This window comes from Caenorhabditis elegans, chromosome IV (assembly GCF_000002985.6).
Source record: "Caenorhabditis elegans chromosome IV".
Classification (NCBI taxonomy): Eukaryota; Metazoa; Nematoda; class Chromadorea; order Rhabditida; family Rhabditidae; genus Caenorhabditis; species Caenorhabditis elegans.
In genome coordinates, this window is record NC_003282.8 from 1,693,193 (window position 1) to 1,718,441 (window position 25,249).

At 36.3% G+C, this 25,249-nt stretch overlaps 5 protein-coding genes across 8 annotated transcripts; 4 read left to right on the top strand and 1 right to left on the bottom strand.

Moving 5' to 3' along the window:
- Positions 1-6,706: 6,706 nt before the first annotated feature.
- Positions 6,707-9,664, top strand: bus-2 (Hexosyltransferase; the record flags this gene model as incomplete). 2 transcript variants are annotated; one of them, NM_001268304.4, is made up of 6 exons in its annotated part: positions 6,707-6,824; positions 6,875-7,071; positions 8,048-8,175; positions 8,241-8,329; positions 8,386-8,593; positions 9,302-9,664. In NM_001268304.4, 6 exons carry the CDS (start codon positions 6,707-6,709, stop codon positions 9,549-9,551), a joined length of 990 nt encoding a protein of 329 aa, NP_001255233.1. The 2 variants fall into 2 exon arrangements, with proteins under 2 accessions (NP_001255233.1, NP_001255234.1); NM_001268305.5 differs by having other exon boundaries at positions 6,707-6,806; positions 9,302-9,551.
- Positions 9,665-14,103: 4,439 nt separating this feature from the next.
- pugs-4 (C6 domain-containing protein) lies at positions 14,104-15,499 on the top strand. The gene is made up of 3 exons (NM_067723.3): positions 14,104-14,262; positions 14,319-14,427; positions 15,223-15,499. The coding sequence occupies exons 1-3, from the start codon at positions 14,105-14,107 to the stop codon at positions 15,340-15,342; spliced, it is 387 nt and encodes a 128-aa protein (NP_500124.2). The 5' UTR covers position 14,104; the 3' UTR covers positions 15,343-15,499.
- A 111-nt stretch (positions 15,500-15,610) lies between these two features.
- pbs-1 (Proteasome subunit beta) lies at positions 15,611-16,553 on the bottom strand (the record flags this gene model as incomplete). 2 transcript variants are annotated; one of them, NM_067724.12, is made up of 3 exons in its annotated part: positions 15,611-16,162; positions 16,228-16,427; positions 16,473-16,553. In NM_067724.12, 3 exons carry the CDS (start codon positions 16,548-16,550, stop codon positions 15,712-15,714), a joined length of 729 nt encoding a protein of 242 aa, NP_500125.2. The 2 variants fall into 2 exon arrangements, with proteins under 2 accessions (NP_500125.2, NP_001427145.1); NM_001440216.1 differs by lacking the exon at positions 16,473-16,553 and having other exon boundaries at positions 15,712-16,162; positions 16,228-16,412.
- Positions 16,554-17,072: 519 nt separating this feature from the next.
- K08D12.3 (CCHC-type domain-containing protein) lies at positions 17,073-17,935 on the top strand (the record flags this gene model as incomplete). 2 transcript variants are annotated; one of them, NM_171273.7, is made up of 2 exons in its annotated part: positions 17,073-17,174; positions 17,374-17,935. In NM_171273.7, the coding sequence occupies 2 exons, from the start codon at positions 17,075-17,077 to the stop codon at positions 17,727-17,729; spliced, it is 456 nt and encodes a 151-aa protein (NP_741323.1). The 2 variants fall into 2 exon arrangements, with proteins under 2 accessions (NP_741323.1, NP_001367954.1); NM_001380057.1 differs by lacking the exon at positions 17,374-17,935 and having other exon boundaries at positions 17,075-17,203.
- Positions 17,936-18,069: 134 nt separating this feature from the next.
- Positions 18,070-21,705, top strand: rpi-2 (Protein XRP2). The gene is made up of 6 exons (NM_067726.3): positions 18,070-18,208; positions 18,397-18,508; positions 19,520-19,784; positions 20,085-20,206; positions 20,529-20,796; positions 20,851-21,705. The coding sequence occupies exons 1-6, from the start codon at positions 18,087-18,089 to the stop codon at positions 20,985-20,987; spliced, it is 1,026 nt and encodes a 341-aa protein (NP_500127.2). The 5' UTR covers positions 18,070-18,086; the 3' UTR covers positions 20,988-21,705.
- The last annotated feature ends 3,544 nt before the right edge of the window (positions 21,706-25,249 follow it).

The window sequence follows — 25,249 nt, forward strand, 5'->3', positions numbered from 1 at the left end:
AAATAGAAAAAATAATAAAGGAGAAAAGAAGGAAAGAAGGAAAAAAAGGAATAAAAAAATGTAAAAAAGTCCAAATTGTTTTGGAAATTTTTTCCGTACCGCCAAAAAATTCCACATAAATTTTTGGATACTCAATACTTTTAATTTTTAATTTTTAAAAGAAGTTAAAAATTAATTAAAGTGTTAAATTTTCAAAAAAAAAACGTTTGTCAAAAATGAATTAAAATTAAAAATTGTATAAGAATATTTGTTGAGGGGTAATTTTTTCACCAAGAAAAAACTTTCGAAAAACGAAACATATTTTTTTAAAGTGTTCAAAATCCTCGGTGAGTGTGACTCAATTGTCTGTTTGTTTTCTGGTCTTTTTCCCCTTTTTTTTGTAAAAAAAATTTGAAAATTAGCATACATTTTTTCCTGTTTTTTTTTTCTGAAATTGGGAAAAATTATGAAAAAAATTGGTTTTAGTAAATCGTCCTTTGTTGTCAGTTGTCGCCTGCCCGATTTTTTTTTAACTTTCAAAATTTTCAACAATTTTTTTTTTAATTCGCAGTTTTTCTCACAGTCTATAATACAAAAAAAATCCTAATAGTAAGTTATATGTAATTAAATAATTTTCAAATTCTGAAAATTCCAAAACTCCAAAACTGAAAGTCTTTGGAAATACTTTGTAAAATTTTGTGATTTTCTCTATCCAATTTCCTAATACGTCACTATTCCTTGCTTCCTCGTAAATTTTCTGGAAAAAAACTCCCAATTCAGTGAAATGTATTTTATCTGATTCTTCCAGACATATGTGTAGACAATATACGATTCAGTGTCTATGTAGTGTGATTTCTGTAAAATCCACAAACACTTGTTCAAGTTGAACGATTTCATCTAAATAAAACCAGCGCAGAAAATTGGATAAGGACGTCTTCAAGTTTTTTCCGGAATTTTGCTTAAATTGTCAGATAGTGTGTCTTTTTTATTCCTTGAAAAAATGCAGTTCATATTACAATACTTATTATATATACTTAACAACAGAAAATGTTTCCAGAAATTTGTTTGAATCACGAGTGGGCGGCAATTATCGCAGTGGAGTACCGTCTGTTGGTTTTTTTTTTTACCTAAATGACAGAATACAGTCCTAATATACCTAATATAACTGTTAAAAAATTTATAGAATTTTTTATGATTTTTTACCAAGTTGTGTAGCTGGTGACTTTTCTAAAAAATGTATAGAAACAAAAAGTGCCTACCTACCATAACTACAGTAACCCTAACGTATACCTACAGTATCCTTACAGTACTACTACAGTACCTTGACACTATCCCCCACCAACATACAACCCAATACCCTTTCAGAAGACGACAACAACTCAATTTTTCCAAAACTACAGTAATCCTACAATACTCCTACAGTACCTCTACAGTACTACTACAGTACCCCAACCATATCCCCCCCACTAACCGCAAACTAATATCCCTTCAAAAGACAAAAACTCAATTGTTCCTAAACTACAGTAATCCTACAATACTCCTACAGTACCTCTACAGTACTACTACAGTACCCCGACCATATCCCCCCACTAACCGCAAACTAATATCACTTCAAAAGACAAAAACTCAATTTTTCCAAAACTACAGTAATCCTACAATACTCCTACAGTACCTCTACAGTACTACTACAGTAAATTTCCACAATAACAAAAAATCGGTTTTAAACAAGAATCTAGTTATCTGCATTGAAAGATCTTCCGGCTTTAGAGAACCGAAATCAGATCATTTAGACATACCTACAGCGTTTCACCAATTCGTGACAACCTCTTTTCTGACTCCTGATGAATCTTGAACAATTGAGTGTACCGTTTACTTAGTTAGTATAATTACTCGACTATTCGGACTCTCCTCGGCGAGTCTACAAAAATGCTTACATATTCCTATATGGTAACTCAGGTTTTTAAATTGAAAACAAATGTGGAAATATAGAAAAATATTTGTATTGTTTGAAAATAACATTCATATTCTTTGAAAAACTCGAGAAATATTTCAAAAACTGGTCGAAAGTTGGCATTTGCCGAAAAATTTAATTTGGCAAATTCATTCAGCCAATGAAAAGTTTCAGGCAGTTTTTGATATTTTTTCAAGTGTTTTTATGAGAATAAATGTTATTTTCAAACAAAGCAAATATTTTCTACATTTCCACATTTATTTTCAATTGAAAAAACTTGAGTTACCATATAGGAATGGGCACTTTTGTAGATTCACCGCGGAGATTCGCCGCCAACCCCTATTTTCAACCAACTTTAGCCTTCCTCCACTTTCCAACCATGTTTAGCCACTTCTTAACCAACTTTGCCCACTTTTCAATTATTTTTGGATCACCAGTCACTTTGCAACCAACTTTAGCAAACTTTGGTTTACTTTTCCCAACTTGTTTTCAGTGATTCAGAGCAAGATAATCAGACTAGCCGAGCCAAAAACAAGCATTTGAGACACGATTGATATAAAAACCCACTTCTTTTACTAAGATCTCTATAACCCAATAAAAAACCATACAACTTGTGTCACATTTTCCAACTACTAGAAACGTTCAGTGGGGAAATAGTTCACGGTGTGGATTGTTAACAAAAAATTTTTTTAAAAACATGTTCCAAGAAATACGTGGCAATGATTTTCGTTGTTATATTTCACTAGGGAACCGTCAGAAGGTGCCCATCAGACTTGCATATGAGACCTATGCCATTATCGAATGTTTTAAAACGATTACTCGTGAATTTTTAGCGGCAAAACTTTAGAACCAAGCTCACGGCGGGCTCTCAAAGATCCTGAAAATAGCACTTTAACGAAGCATTGGAGGAGCCAATTTTCCAATTTCACTTTGGTAGCTGATATCTCAGCGGATAAATTTTTCACAGAAAAGTCATCAACTGATAAGTTGTTGATATTGTTGTAAAGAACAAGTTTGTAGGTAAAAGTTTTTTACCAAAAAATTTTTGTTTGAGATAAAACCGCGTGAAGTGCAGCAACGGTTGTTGTTATTTTTATGCTGCTATTCCGTTTCTAATGCTTTTCTCTCAATTTTTTTTTGGTAAAAAACTTTCAACTACGAACTTGTTCTATACAACAATATCAACAACTTTTTAGTTAATGACTTTTCTGTAAAAAATTTATCTACGGAGAAATTTTCAAAAAAAAAAAACGTTTGCCAAAAATGAATTAAAATTAAAAATTGTACAAGAATATTTGTTCAGGGGTAACTTTTTCATCAAGAAAACACACACACATCTTCCAAAAAAAACTTTCGAAAAACGAAAAATATTTTTTTAAAGTGTTCAAAATCCTCGGTGAGTGTGACTCAATTGTCTGTTTGTTTTCTGGTCTTTTTCCCCTTTTTTTTGTAAAAAAAATTTGAAAGTTAGCATACATTTTTTCCTGTTTTTTTTTCTGAAATTGGGAAAAATTATGGAAAAAATTGGTTTTAGTAAATCTTCCTTTGTTGTCAGTTGTCGCCTGCCACTTGCCCGATTTTTTTTAAACTTTCAAAATTTTCAACAATTTTTTTTAATTCGCAGTTTTTCTTACATTCTATAATATTTAAAAAAAGTCCTAATAGTAGTTATATGTAATTAAATAATTTTCAAATTCTGAAAATTCCAAAACTCCAAAACTGAAAGTCTTTGGAAATACTTTGTAAAATTTTGTGATTTTCTCTATCCAATTTCCTAATACGTCACTATTCCTTGCTTCCTCGTAAATTTTCTGGAAAAAAACTCCCAATTCAGTGAAATGTATTTTATCTGATTCTTCCAGACATATGTGTAGACAATATACGATTCAGTGTCTACGTAGTGTGATTTCTGTAAAATTTTAGGATCTTTGGTACCCGCCGTGAGCTTGGTTCTGGAGTTTTGCCGCTAAAAATTCACGAGTAACCGTTTTAAGACATGCACTATCGAATGGCATAGGTCTCATATGCAAGTCCGATGGGCATCTTCTGACGGTTCCCTAGTCAGCCAAATTCAACTTCGTTTTAGTTTTGGTTCAATTTTTTCTAAATAATCAAAGTTGACAACATTTTCAGGGAAGACTTTAAAAAAAGAAAAACACATTTTATAACAGAGAAAAACAACGACAACGTATATATCTTGCTCCAGAAAACGTTCTCTAACAAGGGGTGCGCGGCAATTCTACAAAATGAGACGATTGAGCATGTTCCCCCGATATTTTTCATTAAAATTTAATTAAACAATATAGAGAAATACTTGCTTTATTTGAAAATAACTTTTATTTGATTTTTAAATACCGAGAAATTTTTTCAAAACTTGTCCGAAAGTTGAAAATTGTCGGTGTATATTGCCGTCAATTGTGAGCTGAAATTTGGCTCAAATATAACAACGAAAATAAATTTTTAAAAACTCAGAAAATGCCAAGCAATGGTGAAGAATGAATGAATTCTTGGAACTTGATTTTTTGATTTTTCGGTAAAAAATCCACACCGTGTCTAGTTTGCTTCCGCGCAAATTTCCACAATAACAAAAAATCGGGTTTAAACAAGAATCTAGTTATCTTTATTCAAAGATCTTTTAGCTTTAAAGAACCGAAATTTGATTTTTTTTGAACACACCTACACCTTTTTATGGCCACCTCTTCTCTGCCTCCTGATGATATATAAAAAATTTAATGTACCGTATTGCCAATACTTATTTTTGTATAATTATATTCAATTTACTTGATTTGTCTGAAATTTTATGAGAAGCTGAAAGTTTACAGACTCTTCAATTAGGAGTTGATTTGAACGAATATATCAAAAACTTAATTTTGGAAAAAACAAATTGTATGACTATTTTAAAATTGTATTAAGAGTTTGTGTATAATATTCTGAGTCGAAATGTGTCTTTTTTTAAATAAAAATCACTGGAAAATTGAAAATTTTAGACTTTTTAAGTTAGAGTTCCGAAAATTTATGAATAGACTAATTGAAGTATTGTAAATTCAAATATAATTCTTTAAAAAAACGTTTGAATTTTAGCATTATTCATTCATTTTCAACAAGATTTTCAACAAAATTTTCAAATTTCACAGCCATTTTTCGGTGAAATAAATATATTTACAAGTTTGGAAATAAATATTTAAATTCAATTTTCAAGCCAAATATCAACAAAAACTGAAGATAAATCGAAATATTTTGCATAAAAATGTGCAAACAAGATTATTAATTTGCACGGAAATTCGAGAATAATTCAGAAATTTTGTTTTTCACTTTTGCAAAAAATTTCAAAAAAAAAAACATTCACTCGGTAATTTTGGTTTATTATCCTCATCGAAAACCAAACACTTGGCTTTTATAAAAATTTTGTTTTAATAAATGTCTATTTCAGATAATTTTTGGCTCAAACTCTATAGGAATAACACTTCGAACAAAATTTGAATGGAGCCGGTGAGTTTTTTATCGGAAAGTGGAGGAAAAGTCAGAATTTATTTTCGGACATTTTTATATAAATGTTAAATCACCCGTTTTTGAGAAAAACGCGCCCAAACGTCCAGGTATACGGTAGACAAATTTCGTAAAGGTACCACTTCTCGGGCCGTGCCATGGCGCAGAAATGAGCCGAGAGGCCGGCGTGATGCAGGCAGGCGTCAGGCACTGTGACCCCGCCTGCCTCTCCCATGGAACACCTACAGATAACAATGATCTATGTTTCAATTTCAACCACGTTTTCTGGAAATTTCCCAGTGAAGGGAAATTTCTTCAGAGATCACAATCTCGAAAACGAAAGAGAGGAATGAAGTGCGCGCCCACCTCTTTTCGCTGTCGATATTTTTCCACGTGTTGCGTTTTTCGAATAATAGCATTATACTTTGGTTGATTTAATTACGATTAGATAGTAGTGGTTTTTTTTTAAATCGATTTTATTTTTAAATTTTTTTGTTCGTGTTTTTGTTTTAGGTTTTAAGGCTTAAAAAAACAAATTCTGGTAGTTAAAAATATTTATTTCAATCTAGCGTTTAATATAAATGATGAGTTAACACTAAATTTCAAAAAGAAAATTTTTTTGAAATATTTTCTTCTGTAAGATTCTTTCTGAATTTCAAAATGTTTTGCACTATTATCAAATTTTTAAAGAAAAAAATCAGTAAAATAATCGATTCCAGATCTCTCAAACGTTACTTTCCGCTGCGCGGTCGTCGGAAAATTTTATACTTGTAAGTTTCAAAATAGTTTTTGAAAAAAAAAATTTAGTTTTCAAAATTGATTACATTTTTACAGAATAGATGTTTAGAAATGTTGAAAAAAATTTCGAATTTTTTTGTAAATTTATTTAGAGAGGAAGAGTTTTTCAATATAATATATGTTTAAAAAAATGCCAAATTAAAAAATTCTCACAATCAGAAATGTTTCTTCGATTGAAAAAAAACAATTTTTCAAAAATGTTTGGTTAAAAATAGGAAAATATTAATTTTGAAACATTTTGCAAAAATAATGTAAAATTACAATTTTGAGAAAAAAATTCCGTAGGGTTTTTCTTCGGATTTGAAAAAAAACCATTTTTTGGAAGAAATTTCTTTTTAAAAATTGGAGTTTTTCGATTAAAAAAAAGTTTTAAAAATATGTTTTTTTCAAAAAATTTTCATAAATTCTTTCAAAATTTGACAAAAATTTTTTTTTGAGTTTTCTAAAAATGTATTTATTTTTCCAAACTCTCAATAAATTCCAAATTTCAAGATGATAGTTTCCCGACGGATTCCAGTTCTCGCTTACCTATTTCTCAGTTGCCTCATCGCCCTCTACGCCTTCAAATTTCACCTCTCCACCCTAGTTGATGGTATTATTTTTAACAATGGTATTTTTGTGATGAATTTTGTTTTTCTAAAACAACATTTGAATTTTCAGAAGACGATCCAACACCATTTGACTTTGCATTAAGCTTTCAGTTGAAGCCAGAGCTACCCGATGAGCTCCCGGCTCCAAATGTTTTAGTTCTCGTGACAACTATTGCTTCGGAATTTGAAATGAGAAATCAAGTCAGAAAATCATGGGCTAATTATACAAGTAATGCAGTTAGAGTCAAGTTTTTGATGGGAATTCCGGTATGTGTGTTTGAGAAAATTATATAAGAAAAATTTGAAAAACTGAAATATTTATAAAATATGGGTCACCGCGAATATAGTTGCTAGAAAAAGGGTTTCCTATTGTTAGTTAGAAACTTTTTTTGACAAGCCTGAAAAAAGTTGCAGCAGCCGACATCTCAGGGGTCAACTTTCTAAAAGCCGACCAGGGGGATGTCGGCGGCTATGTCTCAAAAACTGAATGTGCTGAAAAAAACCGTTCACAAACAAAATATGCAAAATAAGATTATATGTGTTTTGTCAATTCACAACACTCTTCTAGCACAACCCTGTGAAAAGTTATAGCAGCCGACATGTCAGGGGTCTACTTTCTAAAAGTTGACCTGTATGTTGTCGGCCGCTGCCTCTCTAAAGCTGACTGTACTAGCAGCAAATGTTCAATCTTTATTTTGTAAGTAGCCAACTTTTTTCTAGCAACCATGAAAAAATTTACAGCAGCCGACATTTCAAGGGCCTTTCTAAAAGTGGACGAGCGGGATGTCGGCTGCTATATCTCGAAACTTAATGTGCTATCAAAAAGTTTTTAATTTTAAAAAAATTTAAATATTATTCTACATTTTGTTGGTCCACAACCTTTTCCTTGCGCAACCCTGAATCGAGTGCTATAGCAGCCGACATTTCAGGGGTCACCTTTCGAAAAATTGACCCATAAGCTGTCTAATTATACTATAAAAATCCTTTTTTTTTCTCAAAAAAAATTGTAGATTAACATTATTTTCATTTTGTTCCTTGACATCTTCTTTCTAGCTAAATTCCTTTTGACAAAAATTTGTAGTGGCCGACATCTCAGGGGTCATCCTCCTCGGACCTGTGCACTAGCAACTTTTTTAGTTAAAAACTGTTTTAGCATAACTTTGCCAATGCGGCCGACATTCCACGGGGCAACTTTTCAATAGTTAACCAGTGAGATGTCGGCCGCCATATCTCAAAATTTCAGGCCGATAAGCAACTCCCACTGATCCAGAAAGAAAGTCAAGAATTCAATGATTTAATAATAGCGGATTTAGATGAAGGCTATTATAGTTTAGCGTCAAAAACCATGGCAATGCTTATTTATAAAACTAGGGGAGTTTTTTTTTTTTAATATTTATTTTTGTATTATATTTCAGCCAAACTTTTTGATTTTTCAGGTACTACCCGGACACCAAATGCCTTGTTAAAGCTGACGTGGACAATGTTCTAATTCTTCGAAATTATGAGCGACTTTGCGAAGAAGCAGGTAGCAAAATTTTGAGCTGAGCTCAAAAATTCTCTGAAAAATCGGAAAATTTCCAGTTGCCCCTCTAATTCTGGGAAAATGCGATGTATCTAGAACGGTACTACGGAATACCACAAAATGGGCCGTGCCAGAATTTGTGTATTCCGAGCCAGTTTACCCGACTTATTGCTCCACGGGAACTTATGTGTTGGCTGGGAAAACTGTGCCGCAGAGTCTTATCAAGGAAGCTATGAGTAGCCCATTTGCAAATTCCTTGAACTTCAGGTGAGTAGAAAATGTGTACAAGTATCTCAATATTGTAAATTGAAAATTTTCCTACATTTTATTAGTTGAAAAATTTTTTTAAACTGCACCTGGAAAGATGCTATAGCAGTCGACAGCTAACGAGTCATTTTTTTAAAAAATTGGCCCGCGAGATGTCGGGATCAGGAAAACGTTGTTAATAGTAAACTCTGAAAAAAGTTATAGCGGCAGACACCTTGCGGGTCAACTTTAGAGTTGGGCCCGCGAGGTGTCGGGCGCTGTAACGGAAAATATTTGTCAACTAGAAAAGTATAGTTAAACATTTTTCTAACTGAATAAAAGAAGTTATTGCAGCCCACACCTTGCGGCCTGATTTTTGGGGTTTATGGCTTGTGTGGTGTCGGGCGCTGTAACTTTGCAGCAAAAAAGGCTAGCTTTTTTTGAAGCTACGGCAGCCGACAACTGACGGGATAAACTTTAATGTTCGGGCCCGTGAGATGTTGGTTGCTAAGCTTTTCAAGCGCAGCTAAAAAGGAGGGTTCTTCAATTAAACAACCTTTTTTCGTAACAGAGTTAACGCGGCCGACACCTCACGGGCCCAATTTTTCAAAAAAAAAACTCACCCGTAAACTGTCGGCTGCTATAACTTCTTTTAAGGAACTATTGGAAAAAAGTCTTCAATTAAAAAAATGTAGCAAATTTCTTCAAATTTCTCACCTATAATTTCAGAAAACTCTCGGAAGATGTGATATTCACGGGAATTCTCGCCGAAAAAGCCGGAATAAAACGCCGTCATATCAATGGGCTCTCGTTTTTCGAGATTCCCGAATTCTTTTGTCGAAATGGCTTCAAAACGACGTACAGTACCCATTTGTTGAGTGATAAGAATCCTGTCAAGAATTTCTATAAACTCATGAAAATCGAGGGAGTTCTATGCAGGTGGTGGGATCCGTATGCGGTTCGGAGGTGGCGATCTTGATGGATTTTTTTGAGAATTGCTCAATTTTTTAAATATTTTTCTAATTTTGATTGGGTCGAAAAAATGACGGGTTTTATCGATTTTTAGATTTATTTTAAATAAATTTTTTTCAAAACCAGTTTTTTGCGTTTTTATCCTAAGATTTAGGCTCAGGCTTAGGCTTAGGCTTAGGCTCAGGCTTATTCCTAGGTTTGGCGTCAGTGGGGGAGCGTTAGCTATTTAGGGTTAGGATTACAGCGTTTTTTTCATTTTTCAAAGGGTTCCCGTTGGCCGATCAAAGCGAAATTTAACACAGAGACGTATAGGCCACTAAGAAGCTTCCGTGTAAAATTTCAAATTGATTCCATCAAAACTTATGGAGCTTAAGGTGTTTTCAAAATGACCCTCAACTATTTTTTAAAATTTGAAAGTTTGGCGTTTTGTCAGTTTTCTGTCTAAGCTCACGAAAATTCAATGACAGGAGGACGGCAGTGAAATAAGTTTTCTTGTGAATTTTGAGCCAATTTCGATTTACAGGAGCCGAGACATTAAGCTTCAAAATCCAAAAAAAGTTCGAGTCCGGGTGCGGGCGTCTAAATTTTTTTATGTGCTGTTTTTTGTTCACTCTGAAAACGCGCGTGTAACTTGACGGTGGGTGAATGGATTTTGATGCGGTTTTTTGCTGTCTCTTTAAGAAGCTTGCCCCACCTCTGTATGCTTTATTTCAGAAAGATTGGAGCTCTTTGAGCCGAGATATGAAGAGTATTTTCGAGTATCCTCCAAAAATCACGTTTTTTTTCTCATTTTTCGCCTCTTTTTTTTGCAGGAAAATTCGAGTTTTTGCGATTTTTACGAGATTTTTTAGCAGTTTATAGTACTCGACGAGATGCGTCGAAAAACATACAAATCATCCAGATCCATCAGCTATGAGCTCTTTTAGAGAGCTCCAAAGTCAAATTCGCAGTTTTGACCTCCCCCCTCCCACTTCGGTGTGTTTTTTTCGTGTTTTTTCGCAAACCACCGCTTCGTGCGCTGTTCTCTTTGAGAAATCTTTGGTTTTAGGGTGAAATTCTTGTAGAAAAAGATTTTTTACACATTCTCAAGTAAAATTTATTCCGAAAAAATGATTTTTTCATTTTGAAAAACAAGGCAGAAAAAAAATTTTTGATTTTTTTTTCCAAAAACTTTTTTTTTCCCTTCTCGTAGGATGGCGGTCGTTTGAGATATTTTGATTTTGAGGAAAAAAAATGAAATTACAAATATTTCTAAAGCGATAGAGCAAAAAAATTTCGAAAATTGAGTGAAAACTCACTGAGATAACCGACCTTGAAGCAAGTTACTGCCGTTTTTGCGTTGTTCATTTTTCAACTTTGAGCGTTTATTATTCACTCAATCTGAGAACAATTTCAATTTTGTTTTTTTATATAGATTCAAAATTTGACGCTAAATCCGAAAAACTAAGTTTCAAAAAAATTTTAGTGAAAATTTTTTTCAGCACCGCCAAAAAATCGAGTTTTTCAGCACGGATTTTTTCGAATTTTTGCGATTTTTCACTCATTTTTTGATGAATCTTTGTTTTCTTTTCTGTGTTCAATGAACAATATTGATAAAAAATGAAATCTTTCAACAATTTGTGAAATTTTATTTTTGAAAAAATTTTGTGCCACTTTGAAATGTTTTCAAAAAATTAATTTTCTGCCTCTTGCCCAGAAAAAGTGGTTTGGTCTGGTGTTTCAAAATTAACATTTTTGAAATCCTTACATTTTTTTCATATTCCCCCAAATTTTTGTAACCCAATTCTCACTTTGAAGGGAGATACATGCGGGAGATACAGTTCGTTGAAGGGTTGGCTGCCAACACATCGCCACCCCACCCACAGGGAGACACACATTTACAACCCAATATATTCAAATATTACCTCCTGCTCTCAGTTTTCAAGATTTTATGATGATTTTTACTTCATCAGAAAGAACACATTCTCTTTCCTATTTGCAGGGATAGTGGAAGACAAAAACAAAAACAATATGGATTTAAAATCAGGACTTCGCCCCGATTTTAATAAAATATATGAAACCCTCTTAAAAAGTTACAAGAAGGTTTTTCCTTGCGCTTGGAGCGCAAAAGAAAAGAAAAAGAGCTATTTAGACTTAGGGTACCCAACTGGAATAAAACATTGGAAATCCTTATGACACGCTTAAGCCTAAGGGCCCGAAAAAAAAACTAGGATGCCCAACTGGAATAAAATATTGGAAATCCTTATGACACACCGGCGGTATGGCGCGGCTTAAGCCTAAATAGCCACTTTTATCAAAATACATTTGAGCGAGGCGGTTGTAAACTATTCGTTCTTTAGCAAAAATAAAAAAAAAACTTTATTTAAACTTAAAAATAAATATCATATGTTATCACACCTGAGAATATCACGCCTTAATTTAGTAATCATTTTAGTTCATAAGTGTGAGAGAAAGAAAAATGGATTAATCATCGGAATTAGATATCATCAGAGTGATTATATTCATCAAAGGTCCCACTTTACTTGAGGGTTAATTTGGTTGATATAAAATTCCTATCTCATGTAAAGAAAGGTTCGAATTCTGTACCTATGAATGCTGCCGATATTTGAATTCCTGTCTCATGGGAAGAAGGCCTTTCTTGTGGGAAGAACGGAGTTATAAAAAAATATACGCAGGTACAGAATTTGAACTTTTCTTCCCATGAGATAGGAATTTGAATATTGGCATTCTATAACTTCACTAAGAAAAAAATCTCCAAAGGTTGATCGCAAATATGTAGAGATTGCTCGCATCCCTTCAAATATTACGAAATTTCCAAGTTTCTTAGTAATAATCTTCCTTCAGATTACTGAAAAATATCCACAGATTACTTTTGAGTTGCCTGAGAAGTTATTGTAAAACGCAAGACGAGCTCAAATGTATTTTGATAAAAGTGGCTATTTAGGCTTAAGCCGCGCCATACCGCCGGTGTGTCATAAGGATTTCCAATATTTTATTCCAGTTGGGCATCCTAGTATGTTTTTCGGGCCTTTAGGCTTAAGTGTGTCATAAGGATTTCCAATATTTTATTCCCGTTGGGCATCCTAGTTTTTTTTCGGGCCCTTAGGCTTAAGTGTGTCATAAGGATTTCCTATATTTTATTCCAGTTGGGCACCCTAAGTCTAAATAGCTCTTTTTCTTTTCTCTTGCGCTCCAAGCGCAAGGAAAAACCTTCTTGTAACTTTTTAAGAGGGTTAGGCTTAGGATTAGGCTTAGGAATAGGCTTAGGCTTGGTCTTAGTCTTAGGCTCAGGTTTATTCCTAGGTTTAGGCTTAGGCTTAGCTTTAGGCTTAGGCTTAGGCTTAGACTCAGGCTTATTCCTACGTTTAGGCTTTGGCTTTGGCTTATTCCCAGGTTTAGGCTTAGGCTTAGGCTTAGGCTTAGGCTTAGGCCTATTTTTCGGACTTGCCTACTCGCCTATTTTGTGCAGTTTAGGTACGTTTTAGAACATGTTCCGCCAAATTTTTTTCCCGCGGTTACTTCACCAGATTTCTAATAATTTTGTTTCAAGTACGTACACACCAATGTAATAATAATAATAAGAATAATGTCTCAATTTCTTTGTCTCTTTCTCTTGAATTCATTGTTCCCTCTTTAAAATGTTCCCTTAGCTACCTAGCCTCACCAGCGCTTGCAAATTGTTATTTTTCGACCGAAAAAAGGCGCTCCGCCTCTTTTCACTCTATACTCCAGAATAAGTGAGGAGACGACGCATCCAACCGAGAAGTTGCCTACCTACCTCAATTATGAAACCGGATTCCGGGACGGGCTGGACCCCTCTCCGGATTTGACTCATTTTTGTTGTTACCTTAATTCGAGCTGTTTAGACTGTCTCTTTTTTCAAAAATAATTTTTTTGGTTTTTTGTTTAATCAATTTGCCACGTGTCATCGTTTTTTACGGAGCGTTTTCTATGTGGCCGAGTTTTTGCATTTTCTCGGCCACCAAGCAAAAAGCGTAATCTTCGATAACAAAACTCTTTTTGAAGTGTGGCAGAGTTTACTACTTTTTCAAAGAGAAAAACAAAATTTTCGTAACGTGGCCGAGTTTTTGTATTTTCTCGGCCACCAAACCTAAAATCGATTTTTCAGAAGACAATTGCACATTTTTCAACGTGGCCGAGCGTTTCCTTTTCTCGGCCACCAAATAAAAAACTTTTTTTAAAGAAAAATAAATGTTTCAGATGATTGGCCGAATTTTCGGTATTTCTAGGCCACCAACTTAAAAGCTATTTTTTCGAGCTTGCTTCGTGGCCGAGTTTTTTGTTGTTTAAAAAAGTGGGAATACTCTGTGTTTTTCTAGGTCACTTGGCTGTTCCACCTAATTTTTGAGCTTTCTGCTCTCAGTGTAAAATATTAGCCAATATTTTGAAATTTCTGATTTTTTTTCAGAAAAAATGCTGGAAAGTGGAAAATCCACTTTTTCTCCAATTTTTCTTGCGATTTTTGGCTAAATTGCAAATTTCTAAAAAATCTCGTTCTTTTAAAATTTCAATCAATTATTGATTTTTCGTCCTTCCAGAATGACGCACGTGTTGCTCTTTTTCCTGACCGCCGGTATGGTTCTCTCGTGTGCTCCGCCGGGATTCGTACAGTCGAATGACCCGTCGCAAGTCGGAGCCCGGTGCTCCGACCTCATACTCTATCCCGTTTCGGCCGTTGATCAAACCGATCAATACAGGTATCATCAATATTATTGATTTTTATTGATTTTTCTTCTAAGTGCTGAAGCTTTAGATTCGACTATAGTGATGTTTCATTCGGCAACACTCATGCTCAGGGAGCAACTGTGGCGATAACGTGTACGACGGGCGGCCAAGCGGCCACAGTTGAAGGATACGACCAGGTGAGTCCAGTTCCGTTGCCATTGGAGTTTCGGAAGACAAAAAGAGCAAAAAATAATTCGTATAGTGGTCAAGAATATGAATTATTTAGTTTTTTTGTCCTGAAAATATAATTTTTCCAGGCCCAAATTCCGGGAAGACTTGCGAAATTCAGATAAAAATTTAATGTTCTTGAATTTTGTGCATTTTTTTTATTTCATAGAAAAGATTGAGAAATTTAACCAAAAATTTTAATGCAATTTTCTGCTTTAAAAAATCCAGAAAATTTTTCAAATTATCAGCGAAAAATCGGATTTTTAATCGAATTTCTTGGTAATTTGGTCTCGACGCGACACATGTTCCTTAAATGCAAAAAGGTGTGCGCCTTTAAAGAGTACTGTAGATTCATACTTTTGGTGCAGCGGAATTTTCAACGATTTTTTGTTATTTTTCGATTCAAAATAGTATTTCATTTTTAAAAAATTACAAATGTAAAGTAAAAAGTACGAAAAACTATGAAAAATCGATGAAAATCGCGCAGAAACAAAAATTTGAAACTACAGTACCCTTTAAAGGCGCACACCCGTTTGTATTTAACGGAAAATAATCGTGTCAAGACCGGGTAACGCATTTTTGGCTCCAAAATCGATTTTTTTTTTCTTAAATTTCCTCTGATTTTCGAAATTTCGGGGATTTTTTTAGAATTTTAGAAAAAATTACAATTTTCGCTGAAAATCCGCAGACTTTCCGTATCTTTTCAGCTGTGAAAACTAAGAAACCACAAGGAACAATTATTTTTATTTTTCTTAATTTTTCAGCAAAGAGCTTCAATCTCAGCGGCTCCGTCTCTGCTCGCCACTTGCACAAACGTTGGCGGCTCCCAGTACACGTGGACGATCCTTGGCAGAATTTTGCAGTTCGTCGATTGCAGATTTTAATTTCTAATTTCCCCCAATTTTTTTTTTGAATATTCTCCTCCCTAGAGATACTCGCCCATTGCAATATTTTCGTCTTTCCATAACCTGCCACGTGTATATTTTCGCAATTTATGAACTCTTTCTGTTAAATTAACTCTAATAAATCGCTTGACGTTCCACGTGACCAGTTTCCCGGAGGAGAATACCGGTCAATTGCGTAGCTTGGCTAACCAATTACTGCACTTTTGACATAGCAGCGGTAGCAGCAGCAGCATTGAAACGAAAATGATGACAAGTGTGAATTTTCATAAATATTGAGGGAAATCAAATAACTTAGCAGTATAGTCGCACAGGGGAAAATACAATAGAAGATCGAAAAACGAAACGATTTTAGAGGACTTGTTCGATGTGCGGTGGGAAAGAGAGATGTGGAGTTGGTGTCTGCACGAATGGGAATCCTGGTTTGTCGGGACGGAACAGCTCGAACTGTGAGCCGGCTTTGTTGATCACGGCGAGACGGACAACTCCGCCGGAGGATCCGTCACGGAAGGTGGCGAGTCCGACGGCTTGCTTCACGATCGCCTTGCACTCCTCGAGCGTCAAGTTTGGTCTCCATTGACTGTCGAGGAAGCCCTGCACGAATGTGGAACCGGAGCCGGAAGCTGTCGATCGCTGGCGGGACACGAATCCTCCGATTGGGATTGCGTAGACCTGGCCGCCGAGCTCCTCATCCCAGCCGGCGACGAGCACTGAGGCGGAGAGCTGCTCGCGGTAGTTGTAGAGGAATTGGCGGAAAATCTGGCTCGAGCGGTAGATTGTCACTGGCTTGTTCTCTGTCATGCTGAAAAAAGTGATTATTTAAAAAAATTATTTTATTTAATTTTAAAACAACTGAAAATTCCTTACGTATAAACATCAATATGGTACTTGGCAATATCGGCGATCGCTTGAGTGTCCGCTGCAGATCCAGAACGGCACACAACCATATTATCGGTGATCGGGGTGATTTTGTTGGTGGCACGGGAGGTGATGAACGAGCCGGCGCTGGTTCTCGAGTCGGTTCCGACGACAACTCCACCGTTGTACTCCATAGCGATGAGAGTGGTCTGAAAATTGAGCTTTTAGTGGAAATTTCAATTTAAAAATCTCACTCCAGTGCTGATTTCTTCCTGTGGATAGAACCCGATTGCCGGAATGGCTTTGCGCTTCTCATCTCGCATAGTATCCATTATCTGCAAAATATCGACTTAAATTCATTTTTTAAAAGTTATTTTAACGTTAAGAAATCAATAATAATGTATAAAAACAAATTTAGTAGTTATTTTTCAGAATAAAATCATTAAAAACGAGAAACCCGAGCAGAAAAAACATTGTCATCAAATCTCAATGCAGCAAAAATGACGTTTGAATTGGCGCTCCACCGGACTGCCTGCACATCTAACTTTCCTGGCACGCGGCCAACATTCGATTTTGGGACGATCGACACGTTCTGGCCACATTTTCTTTGATTTTTTCTGATTTCGCCGACTTTTTTCCCGTTAAAACTGGTTTTTATAACTAGTTTTCCATGTATTTATTAGTTTTTGTCATGTTAGTCACTGAATATCCATGATTTCTCGCCCTCACTGTCTTGGATTTTTGTTTCTCTGAATTTTCGCCATTTTTGATTGAAATTGTGACATTCAACCGTTTATTTTTTTGTAATTCCTCGCAACTGATAATTTCTTTTTTCTAAAATCAATTATTTGCAGTAATGTCGGACAGAAATTGCTACAAGTGCCAACAGCCGGGACATATCTCCCGCAACTGCCCGAATGGCGAGTCCGATGGTGGACGTAGAGGAGGTGGAGGAGGTGGAGTGGTGTTGAATTTGGGGTGTTGAGTTGATTTAGGTAAATACATTATCTCTTGATTTCTTACCGAATTGCAATAATTTTTGAAGTTCTGGAGAAGTGGAGGCGAAGAGAAATGTGTTTAAGCTGGCGGAGATTAGGAGTTATTTGATGATAAATTTACAGCGGAAATCTCGAGACTAATTTCATGTTATTTCAGGATCCACCTGCTACAACTGCCAAGAGACTGGACACTTCTCTCGCGATTGCCCCAAGGGAGGATCCGGAGGAGGACAACGTGGAGGTGGCGGCGGCGGTGGATCGTGCTACAACTGCGGAGGACGTGGACACTACTCTCGTGACTGCCCATCCGCCAGATCTGAGGGAGGAAGCGGTGGCTACGGAGGCCGCGGTGGAGAAGGCAGAAGCTTCGGCGGACAAAAGTGCTACAATTGCGGACGCTCCGGGCACATTTCCCGCGAGTGCACCGAGAGTGGCTCGGCCGAGGAGAAGCGTTGCTACCAGTGCCAGGAGACCGGACACATCTCCCGCGACTGCCCAAGCCAGACCAACTAAATCAATCATCATTCCCCCCATTTTCGTTGTCTTTTCATTGTTCTGTAACTCGAAATAATGTATTCAACTGAAACTTTCGTTCACTCCTTTTTCCAATAATCCTCTTCCCCGCATCTCAAATATTATATGTGAATGCTGGTTGCAGCTATTATCCCCCATCCCAACCTCTGAACCTCTTGAACGAAAGTGGTAATAAATTGTTGATTAAAGTCGTCGTCTTGCGCTCCTCCTCTTTCGCATCGGAAGTGAAGGCGACGTGATGCTCTCACATGGGTTTCCATAGCAACGCGCGCTCTCGCCGAGCAACTCGCGCTGCTCATTCACTCACTTTCGCATATTCTGCGGGAGCCTCGAACAATGAGCTGTTGTTTTTCGAAAAAGCTTTTTGGGCGCCGGTCTAAACGTGAGGATCGCTACAAGGTCAGCGAGGATGCGGTGCCGAAACCGGAAGAGGGAGGTGAACCTCCAAAGTATTCGTGGTAAGTGGAATTTGTGGTCTCGCAGTGAATTTTTTAAAAAAATTCGATTTCGCTGCAAGACCTGTTGCAATCATTTTGATAGCGCCTCTCTGAGGTTTCTAGGTTTCGTTTCTTTAGATATTTAGGTCTGGAATTCAAAAAAAGATTAAAGGCGCATCGCTGCGGGACCCGAAAAATTAATTTTTAAGGGATCGTCGAGAAAAAGTTAATGCCGAAGACTTTACAATTGCGAATATCCATAACACGACTCTGAAAAAGGAGTCGAAAGATGGTGGACCACTTCAAATGGAGAATTGCACGGTACGGTTTAAAGGCGCACGTATCGTGGCGAGACCCGATAATTTCTTTTATAAACTGATACAATAATTTAAAGTGGAAAAGGAGTCTCAGCAATTTCCGAAAAATAAAAATATCGTTAAAGAAAAGAGCGGAATTTGAAATTCCCTTCCGCATTTTTTAAAACATTTAATTTTCAATAAGATTTTATCAATCTCCCGTATACTAAATTTTCCGATTTTTGATGTGAAAATACGGTACCCGTTCTCGACACGGCAATTTTTTTAAAACACAAAAACGTGTGTGCCTTTAAAGAGTACTGCATACATACTGTAATTTCAAACTTTTGTTATTCCGGGGTTCTTATTAATTTTTCATCGTTTTTCTATCATATAAAAATATGTTTATTTACTTTTTAAAAACTAAAATATTAAAAAAAAACTCTAAATTTTTAATAGATTATGGAAAATCGATAAAAATTCCGCAGCAACAAAATTTTTAAAATACAGTACTCTTTAAAGGCGGACACCCGTTTGTATTTAACCGAAAATTACCGTGTGGAGACCGAATACCGTATTTTCGGCGCAAAAATCGCAAATTTTAACGTCTGGGTAATAAATTTGAAAAACTTTCTTTGAAAATTTAAATATCCGCTGATTTTTTTCAAAATTTCTTAACAATATTTTTTAGAAACATGTTTTCGCAAAATTTTCATTATAAAAATGCAATTTATCTGAAAGTCCGCAAACTTTCGGGACCTTTTCAACATTGTAAAGCATTTTTTTTTGGAATTTTTTTAGAGACATTTTTTAATGCACACGTGTAGTCAGAAAGTCCCATTTCGGTTTGATCTTCGAAAAATGCGCGAGGTGAGACGCAGACATCTCATCTGATTTCGCGCATGGTTAAGAGCGTGTTGACGTCCCAATTTTTTTGGGAAAAAAATTCCCGCATTTTTTGTAGATCAAGTAGATCAAGAGTAATGGGACAGCCTGGGACCACGTGAATGCAGAAAAAAAAACCCTTCAATTCCAGGACTCAACAATCCTGTACCTCTACCAAACATCTCAAGTGATTATCGACGATTGCCGCCATTGCACCATCGTGCTCGGCCCAGCGGCGGGCAGCGTTTTCGTGCGTGATTGCGCGAATTGCACAATTTTCACCTCGTGTCAGCAGTTGAGAACACGTGATTGCACGAGCATTCGCATAAGCATTCTGTGCCCAACTGAGCCAATTGTGGAGAACTCAAGCGACATTCACTTCTTCCATTTGGCAATGCGGTACCCGGAGCTTAAAGGTGAGTGGGCTCCTTGTAGGTATCGACAATAATCGCCGCCAGGTCGATTTACGGCGCGCTGCGTGCCGCGTCGCGGTTTTCAGCCAAAAATTGAATGCAAGTGTCCGTGTGGAGTACACAAACTATCCCACGCGTTGTCCGGCAGGCGATTGTCAATGGAGCGAGAAAAACGCTATGAGGGAGGCCTGAAGCTCGTTTGCAAATGTGACGCTTTTCGAAAATAAAATTTCAACGATTTTTGAAAACTCTTCTTTCGGCTCCAAAAGAGCAAAAAGATTAAATTTTTCCCAAAATTTTCAGACCAAATGCACGCTGTCGGACTACGTCCATTCACAAATCGAATCGCGTCGGTGCACGACTTCACTCCGGCCGGGGTCAATGGAAAAGGCAACTTTCGAGTCACGCCAGAAGTCGTTCAAATTGTAAGTTTAGTTTCTACATTGCATTATATGGCTAAGAACGTGCTGACGTCACATTTTTTGGGCGAAAAAGTCCCGCATTTTTTGTAGATCAAACCGTCGATGGGACAGCCTGGCACCACGTGACTTTTTGAACAATAACCGACAGATTATCTTGAGCTCCTATCACTTTCACGTGGTGTCAGAACGCCCCATCTCGGCTTGATCTACAAAAATTGCGGAGATTTACGCAGGCGAAAAATTCCCTCATTTTTTGTAGACCAAAGCGTGATGGGACATCCAAGCACCACTAAAACTTTTATTTTTCTAAAATCAAGTTTTGCAGTCCGACGGCCAAGAGGAGATTCTTCGGGCCAAGGGCGTAATCCTCAAGCCGTCTCCGGCGGACTTTATCCCACGATTCACCGACACCACTGACCCGGATCCGACGTTCCTGTACGTGCTCGGCAAATCAGAGCCTGTTGATGAGCTCGGTGATCGCGCGATCGAACTTCTTCACGCGATCTACAAGTCGGGGATGCAGGTCATGGGCACTTGCGATCTCGAGACAAGCACCGTCGACTCGAAGTTGGTCCCGTTTGCCGGGCAAGCAGGTTGGTTTGGACTTTTTTTGTGCACTCTCTTAAAATTCCCATAATACATTTCAGAGCGTATGATCCTGTTCCAACTGAAAGGGAACCTCGCCAACCTCGAGTGTGACGTGGAATTTGACGTGATGTCCGAGAACGACCTGGTTCCACTTCGCAATCTTCTCATTCATCTGGAGGGAAAGAAAAATGGATAAGGATTAACTTCTCTAAACTCTCCACTTTCTCAGATCCTCCACCCAATCCCAAGTATTCAGAAATTCGCTTGAGGGACACTTTTAAAAACTTTTTATTGAAAATCTGTTGAAATTTTGTGTTTCTATGTAACTTTTTCCGAGCCCTCTTCTTATATCATTTTCCAAAACCCCAAATTCCCAGGTGTCCCAGTTTTGCCGTAGCTAAAACGTGCTTTATTTACTCAATCTGAAAAATTTTGACGCATATGTCACCTGAAAATTATGTCCTAAATTTGATCGAAACCAGGCGTGGGCGGCAAACAATTTTAATTCCGGCAAGTCGGCAAATTGTCGGAATTGAACACTTTCGGCAAGCCGGCAAATTACCGATTTACCTAGTGGTTTTTCACATTTTTTTGGAAATTTCAGAATTTTAATTTTAAACGGCAAAATTGTACGCATCTTATGAATGTTCCTACATTTATTTTGAAAAGTATGCAAATTCTATGAAAAAGGCACAGTTTTTAGTGTTTCCCTCCTATGAATAATTACTCTAAAAACTTCCGGCAAATTGATGTTCGGCAAACCGGCAAGTTGCCGGAAATTAAAATTTGCCGAATTCGCCGGATGCCAATTTCCGCCCACGCCTGGTCGAAACTGTCTTCCTTCCCAATTTTAAAGCTTTTTCTGTATTTTTTTTTCAATTTGAACATTTAATTTTCCTAGTTTACATCTAATTCTATCACTTTTGGTACTTTCCTGAAACTCAAGAAAAATCTCAAAACAGCCAAGAAATGGGAGGAGCCTCCTGAGATTAGTTTACCAACTAGAAATCCTCCCCATGCTCCTTAGCTACACAATTTTTTTTCTGCGATTTTCTCAAATCCATCTTATCACAAAATAGAGGCCCCACGAAAAGGGGAGCAGAACGAAAAGGGGATCTGCAAAAAGGGGTTCTGCGAAAAGGGGAGCAACGAAAAGGGGAGCTGGCACTGTGCCAAACGCACAAAACGCTTTTTTATTCTCATTCAACGCACGACTTTGTTATAACCACACTCCGTTATTACGCATCGCGCGTTGTTTAGCGTAAAATACAAAAATAATGCGTGCGTTGAATGAGAATAAAAAAGCGTTTGGTGCGTTTGGCACAGTGCCAGCTCCCCTTTTCGTATCTCCCCTATTCGCAGATCCCCTTTTTACAGATCCCCTTTTCGTTCTGCTCCCCTTTTCGTGGGGCCTCACAAAATACTATAGTTACCTAAAAACGGTAAAACTGTTAAGAAATGGGCGGAGCTTAATAGGTTGTGTACTTAGCTTAGGAAATTAGTTGAGCCAAACTATTGATAAGTAGGCTCCGCTCATATCTTGGCTATTTTTCTTTTTTTTTAATATTCTTAACTACGGAATGATAGAAAAAGAAGTAACAAATATTTTGTTAGTTGAAAATTTTTGAATAGCACAAACGATAACTGAGATATAAGATGTCAATGTTGAACAATTGGGTGCAATACTACTCATAGAAGAAACACGGTAATTGTCGTCTCTATCAGAACAGACCCCCACTCTCTCCACAGAAATTTGTTTTTCTCTGAAAATGCCCATCGAATGTCCCCAAATGCACCTGAAATGTCTTTAACCTTCATACAAATTGACCGTCACGAATAAAATTGAAGAAATTTGGCCGCCGGCGTCCTTCGGTCTTGCCTGTCAAGCGGAAATCATTGCACTTTTTACAACCATACCATCTCGAGAGAGACATACATAAATAGCCGCCGAAATTGTCGAATTTTTTATTTATTTTTCACACACCACATACTGGAACTGGTTTGTTCTTTGAACGCAGCAGGAATATAGCAACAGAAAATAAAAGAAATAACAACAAATGAGGAACAAGAATATAAAAAATGGCAGTGAAAATTTGGTTTGATCATTGACATAGTTTGTGACCTTTAATTGCGGTCAGTATTAGTTTGGCGAAAAAAAAAAACGATGTTTAGAATCCGTATAGGGTGTGGCAATTGCAATTATACATGTCATCAAAAATATGATACATACGTCAAAAAAAACGACGTGTACCTTTAAATTTTTGGGTAAAATAATTTTGAAACCTATTGAGAGTATTCAGCAAAAAGGCTGAGGCTTAGGCTTAGGCTTATGCTAAGGCTTAGGCTTAGATTTAGGTGGGCTGGTGCTGAACTTTAATTTTACATTGTTTATGGAAAAACGACAGTTTGAAACGATTTCAAGAAAAGTTGCTTTCAAATTTTCGAATTAAAAAAAAAATTAGATGCAAAAATAGATCATTTTTTATGACTCTCAAACGAATATTTTTTGCATGAATTGTAATATAGTTTGACATTTTTCAAAAACGCTTTTTTTATTTAAAAAAAACTGAAAAAAAGTTTTCGACTCATCTGAACTTATCAGAAAGAATTTGATTTGTATTCATTTTCCATGAGTTCAGCTTGAATTTTATAGTGTTTTGTGAACATGGATACAATTGTAGGTCATTTTCAAAAAACTTTTTGTTTTTTCGGGAAGAATGTTTCACTTTTTTACTGTTGAAAACTTGAGTTAATTTTTTAAAAACATATGTTGAACTATGATATTTTGGAGTTCTGTAGTTATGAGAACAATTTTAGCTCTTATCCAAAATATACACTTTTTGTGCAGAATACGTCAGGGGAAATGAATTTTTAAGCCAAAAAAATGTTTTTCATCATTTTTCAGAAACAGCTTGAAGTTTTTTATTTTACAATTTTGCAGAATATGAAGCACATTCCAACCAATTTCAGCGTTTTCTGTGGAAATTGAATCACTTTTTTTTTTCGAATTCGTCATCACATTCTCGAGTTGTAATTTTGCTTATTTGTTCTACATGTGACTATCTATGTTGGCGACTTTAGCCAATAGAAAATAGAGAATAACCTTGGGAAATTTTCGAAAAAAACTTTTTAAAATTTGGTGAAATTTTTTTCACAAAAAGCTTATTGCCGAAAATTCTAATTTCTACTGATTTTCGGTAACAGAATTTGAATTCTAAATTTTCAAGCTCAGTGTCTCAGCCCTCCAAAAAAATGAATTGTCAAAATTTCCAGTAATCAGTATTTCCAGCGATTTCCAAAATTGTTGAATTCCAAAAAATTTCTAATTGTAGATTGCCGGAAATCAGAATTGCCGGAAACTTAAATTTGGTATTTTTTGTAGTTTTAGGAGCCTAAATATTCATTCTAATGAGCTGAAAATTATTTATTGAAAAATGATTAAAAAAATTTTAATCGGCAAAATTGTACGCATCCTATAAATGCTCCTACATCTATTTTGAAAAGTATGCAAATTCTTTAAAAATATCTGAAGAAAACGGGAAAACATTTCAAAAAGGCATAGTTCAGGTGTTTTTATAACAAATCCCTCAAAACACTTCCAGCACGTTGATATCCGGCAAATCGGCAACCGGAAAATTGCCGGAATTGAAAATTTCCGGCAAATCGGAAAATTGCCGATTTGCCAAATTTGTTTACAAAACAATTTGCCCGCTTTATGTTAGAAAATGACTAACCGAATACTAAAAAAACAAAGTGAAATTTGTTCAATTTAAGAAATATAATTACATTTGAACATTTCCCAAATTGCCCGGCAAAGGGCAATTCCGGCAATGGCCGGAGTAGCCAATTGCCGAAATTTTGCGAAGCCGGCAAAGCCAAAATTGACGATTGCCGATCTACAGTATTCTGCTCTACAGTATTAAAAATTGCACAGAAAATAATTTTCAGATCGACTTTTACCAGTTTGCCAGTTTTCTCAGGCTTCATCTCAGAAAAATCCCAAAAGTGATAGGTCAGCTTTCATGAGGAAGTGATAACAACTGTACAGTTACTCGCGGTCTCCCAGTCTCTATTTCCCGAAATTCAAAGAGTCAGCATTCAAAATAACAACCTGCAGTACAACACACTCATGTAATGACCATTCTCGAGTATCTATTGTCCATAGTCTTTGTCTTTTTTCTCTGGAAAAAAGGAAACATTGTTGAATGTGGTGTCCCCTTCTCTTCTTTTTCTTTTTCTTCTTTTCACTTCACAAGGGTACGTATTACACTGTAATACGTTCCAAATTGGTATGGAAGAAGGAAAAAAAAATCACAGAAGAGATGGAATAGCTGGGAGAAGAGAGATAGGTGCTGTTATCATGTTTGGTTCGAGAACCGACGACGACGATCTGAAGATGATTGATCTGATCTAAACGTCTACTTCGGCAAATTTGGGGGTTTCTTTGGTTTATCACCA

What these genes read in the sequence shown, in the direction of transcription:
- pugs-4 (NM_067723.3), top strand. Translation starts at nt 14,105, where the DNA reads ATGACGCACGTGTTGCTCTTTTTCCTGACCGCCGGTATGGTTCTCTCG. An exon ending in GATCAAACCGATCAATACAG is followed by an intron (nt 14,263 to 14,318) that starts GTATCATCAATA and finishes CTGAAGCTTTAG; the next exon opens with ATTCGACTATAGTGATGTTT. An exon ending in CAGTTGAAGGATACGACCAG is followed by an intron (nt 14,428 to 15,222) that starts GTGAGTCCAGTT and finishes TTAATTTTTCAG; the next exon opens with CAAAGAGCTTCAATCTCAGC.
- rpi-2 (NM_067726.3), top strand. Translation starts at nt 18,087, where the DNA reads ATGAGCTGTTGTTTTTCGAAAAAGCTTTTTGGGCGCCGGTCTAAACGT. An exon ending in GCGGTACCCGGAGCTTAAAG is followed by an intron (nt 19,785 to 20,084) that starts GTGAGTGGGCTC and finishes CAAAATTTTCAG; the next exon opens with ACCAAATGCACGCTGTCGGA. An exon ending in CGCCAGAAGTCGTTCAAATT is followed by an intron (nt 20,207 to 20,528) that starts GTAAGTTTAGTT and finishes CAAGTTTTGCAG; the next exon opens with TCCGACGGCCAAGAGGAGAT.